At 53.1% G+C, this 3,541-nt stretch overlaps 1 protein-coding gene across 1 annotated transcript; it reads left to right on the plus strand.

Annotated features, from left to right (window-relative positions):
• The first annotated feature begins 468 nt into the window (after positions 1–468).
• LOC108032247 (homeotic protein empty spiracles) lies at positions 469–3,194 on the plus strand. Its single transcript, XM_017106110.3, has 2 exons — positions 469–1,919; positions 2,182–3,194. The coding sequence occupies exons 1-2, from the start codon at positions 758–760 to the stop codon at positions 2,529–2,531; spliced, it is 1,512 nt and encodes a 503-aa protein (XP_016961599.1). The 5' UTR covers positions 469–757; the 3' UTR covers positions 2,532–3,194.
• The last annotated feature ends 347 nt before the right edge of the window (positions 3,195–3,541 follow it).

The raw sequence follows: 3,541 nt of genomic DNA on the forward strand, positions 1-3,541 counted from the left end.
CAGAGACGTTTCGCCACACCTGGCATTAGATTTCCATTTATCGCTCGTTCCGGCCCAGAAATGCAACCGCAAAAACAAAGAACTATGAATGGCAGTTTAAGCCAAATTACACAAAGGCCAAGAGCAACAACAACTGGTGGTTGCTGCGAACGGAAGCCATATGCAGAAAAGTCGTGGTAAGAGCAGGGCACCACGTTGGGCCCGCCCCTCGGAGCAGCAGCCGTTTCACTCTCTCCCACGCAGATGTGCCAAGTCGCCGGGGTAGATAAAATCCACAAGGCAGGGATGAACAAGATGGCTATAGAGCGGCGGCACGGCCTCCCTTTCTGGCCCGATAAACTGGTTTGGCCCGCTCGACAGAGAGAGAAGGCGACTCTCGGCTCTCAGCCCGCCACCACTCTCGGCGGCATTCGAGCAGCGCACACTTGGTGGTGTCGCAGCGCTCTCCGGATTTATTCAGACCTCGAACGTCGTCGAGAGCACACGTCCAAATTCCTCGTCTTGCGACCGAAACGAGCGCGTCGATCGCCCAGAGTAAAAGTTGCCGAACCCCACAGATACATCGAGTGCGTGTGTGATTTATACGGTAGAAAGCCACAAAGAAGCGTTTCCAATGCGTCGCTTACAGTGAGAAATACTAAACAAACCGAGAGTTAACCGAGAGACACAAGGACTTCCCTGAGGATTACAAGCACCGTGTTTAGGCCCCCAAAACCACCCCACAACCGCCAACATAGCCGAACTAACCGCCGTATTTATGACTAAGATGATTCCGCCGGTTCCCACCGCCGCCGCAGCCGTCATGATGCCCACGCCCAAGCAGAAGATCGGTTTCAGCATCGAGTCCATCGTGGGCAATGATGTCAGCACTGCCGGCGGCAATTCCACACCGGAGCGGTCCGGTCCCCAAAGTCCGCCGCCCGGCGAGAGGAACGGTCCCGGTTCCCCACCCCAGACGCCGCCTGCCACGCTGACCCTCATACCCGGCTCACCTCCGCACCACCTGATGGCTCCCCCTGCCCACGGACTGCCCTATCCGCATCCACATGCCCAGCAGCAGCAGCAGCCGCACTTGCAGCCGGCTCATCCGCACCCGCACCTCTCACCCGCCCAGCAGCATGTGCTGCACCAGCACCTCCTCATGCAGCAACAGCAACACCAGCAGCAGCAGCAGCATCCCGGCACTCCCAAGAGCCACCAGGACATCCAGGAGCTGCTCCAGCGCCTGCACCACAATGCCGCCATGGCCAGCGGATTGAGTCCGCTGCAGACGCGCCTCTCCCCGGACTCCGAGCAGCCCCAGCACCCCGTCTCCCTGAAGAGAGAGCGGTCACCAGCCCCACCTGCCCACGAGCAGGCGGAGAATCCCGCCCAGCGCATCCAGCCACCTCACACGCCTCCCAAGTCCGTGAGCCCGCAATCCTCGCAGCCTTCTTCCTCGCCCACGCTGCTCATCAGTAGTCCGCATGCCACGCCCCCGCAGCAGCCACCGCAGCCACCCAACTATCCCAAGCCCGGCATGATGCATCCCGGAGCGGGAGCAGGCCCCATGATGATGCCGGGCATGCCGCCGGCCGGACTTGTGCGACCCTTCCCCATGGGACCCGGAGGACCACCGATGCCGCAGGGACAACCCGGAATGCCGGACATCAAGGCGCTGCCGCCCTACATCAATGCCCCGCCGGAGCTGCCGCCCCAGCACAATCCCCACCTCATCGCCGCCGCCCAGTTCCAGATGGCCGCCGCTTTGCAGGCGGGACATGTCCTGGGTCCCGCTGCCGCCGCCGCTGCTGCCGCAGGTCTGCCGCCACACGCCGCCCAGTTCATGCCCAACCCGGGCATGGCCAGGGATAGCTACCAGCTGTACCCCTGGCTGCTCAGCCGCCACGGAAGGATGTTCCCCCACCGATTCCCTGGAAGTAAGTATCTTGAGAATAAAGATAGCCCTAGTAGCCCCTAAAAAATGCAGTTCTTGAGATCTGAATAATCTTTTGAGATAAGTTATCTTAACTTTAAAATAATTTTTGAGAAGTTTTAACCAACTTATAAACATAAATGGTATATCACAATTGGTGAGAGCTTAACTCTGAAGAAAGATCGTCACGCATTATATAGTCAGTTAAATTTCCACATTGTAACCGATGACTAACCGAAACCCCTTCCTTTCTGCTCTTCTTCAAGGCTTCCTGGTGCCCCCCTTCCGCAAGCCCAAGCGCATCCGCACCGCCTTCTCGCCCTCGCAGCTCCTCAAGCTGGAGCACGCCTTCGAGAGCAACCAGTACGTAGTGGGGGCTGAGCGCAAGGCCCTGGCCCAGACCCTCAATCTCTCCGAGACGCAGGTGAAGGTGTGGTTCCAGAACCGCCGCACCAAGCACAAGCGGATGCAGCAGGAGGACGAGAAGGGCGGCGGCGAGGGATCGCAGCGCAACATGCACAACGGCAGCGGCGACGAGGACGACGACGAACTGATCGACATGGAGATGGACGAGTGCCCCAGCGACGAGGAGCACGACCTGGACGCCAGCCACTAGAGCTAGAATCCGGGAGCTTATGCTCCTGCGGCGGTCCGTGAGTTCCTTATCCTGGCACGCAGAGTCCAGCAATTCCAGTTTTCGGGGGCTCCCAGTCGAGCTCCAGCGGAAGTAACATAGTTTGTTTTGTTGTGATATATTCTTAGAGCGTTCTTAAGGCGTTAGGCTAGCCGCACTGTACATAGGAAAGTATTAGAAGAGCCTCTCCACATCCTTCATCACCCCCTCTCCAGATCCGTGCCAAATCCTTGCGAAGAACCGAGGTTGAGTAGAGCTCAAAGAAAGCAAGTTGTTTCCTCTCTTTCCAAAATATCTGAAAACGAAAATCTTAAAAAAGAACCCTAGGCTAGACACCAACTATAACTGTACAAATATAATGGTTTAAGCGTGTAAATATTCATGGCAAGCATTACTTTTAATTAGTGAATTCCTCCCGAGCAAATCGTACTATCTATTGTATAATTCTTGTGTATTGTATGACGATCTAGCATTTATTTATGTTTAGTCTAAGCACGAACCTCTAGAGTCGCTCAACTGCAGCTGGATATTATTTAAAGCCCCATTGATATAGAGCCCTAGTTGCTAGTAACTACTTCCTAAGCCCATACAACATGTAAGGAGTACACAAAAATACTATCATATAAAATATAAAATATTCATTATGAAAAGAAATCTAAAAAAATGTTTGTTTGGATTTATTTTGGAACTCGGGTTGGGGTGTGGTTGTTCTCTTAGAAAATGTTCTTTTGAACATAGGTTAATATAGTTCAAAGATATAAGAATATATAAAACTTTTTTCTTAGATCTTAAAAAATAATAAAAATAAAAAGAAAATGTTCAATAACTTAGGTATGCTATGCATGTAAGATTGTACATTTTTTATTCCGTTACCTCAGTTAAACTTTTTTAACTACACGTTATTTTTTCATGTTTAAGTTTCAGCATCTCCGCCCCCTTTTAATTGCGTTCGTCCCACTGTGTGACAGAGCTAAAAATTATGCGCCGTCAAT

This window comes from Drosophila biarmipes, chromosome 3R, assembly GCF_025231255.1.
Source record: "Drosophila biarmipes strain raj3 chromosome 3R, RU_DBia_V1.1, whole genome shotgun sequence".
NCBI lineage: Eukaryota > Metazoa > Arthropoda > Insecta > Diptera > Drosophilidae > Drosophila > Drosophila biarmipes.

What these genes read in the sequence shown, in the direction of transcription:
- LOC108032247 (XM_017106110.3), top strand. Translation starts at nt 758, where the DNA reads ATGACTAAGATGATTCCGCCGGTTCCCACCGCCGCCGCAGCCGTCATG. An exon ending in CCCCCACCGATTCCCTGGAA is followed by an intron (nt 1,920 to 2,181) that starts GTAAGTATCTTG and finishes CTCTTCTTCAAG; the next exon opens with GCTTCCTGGTGCCCCCCTTC.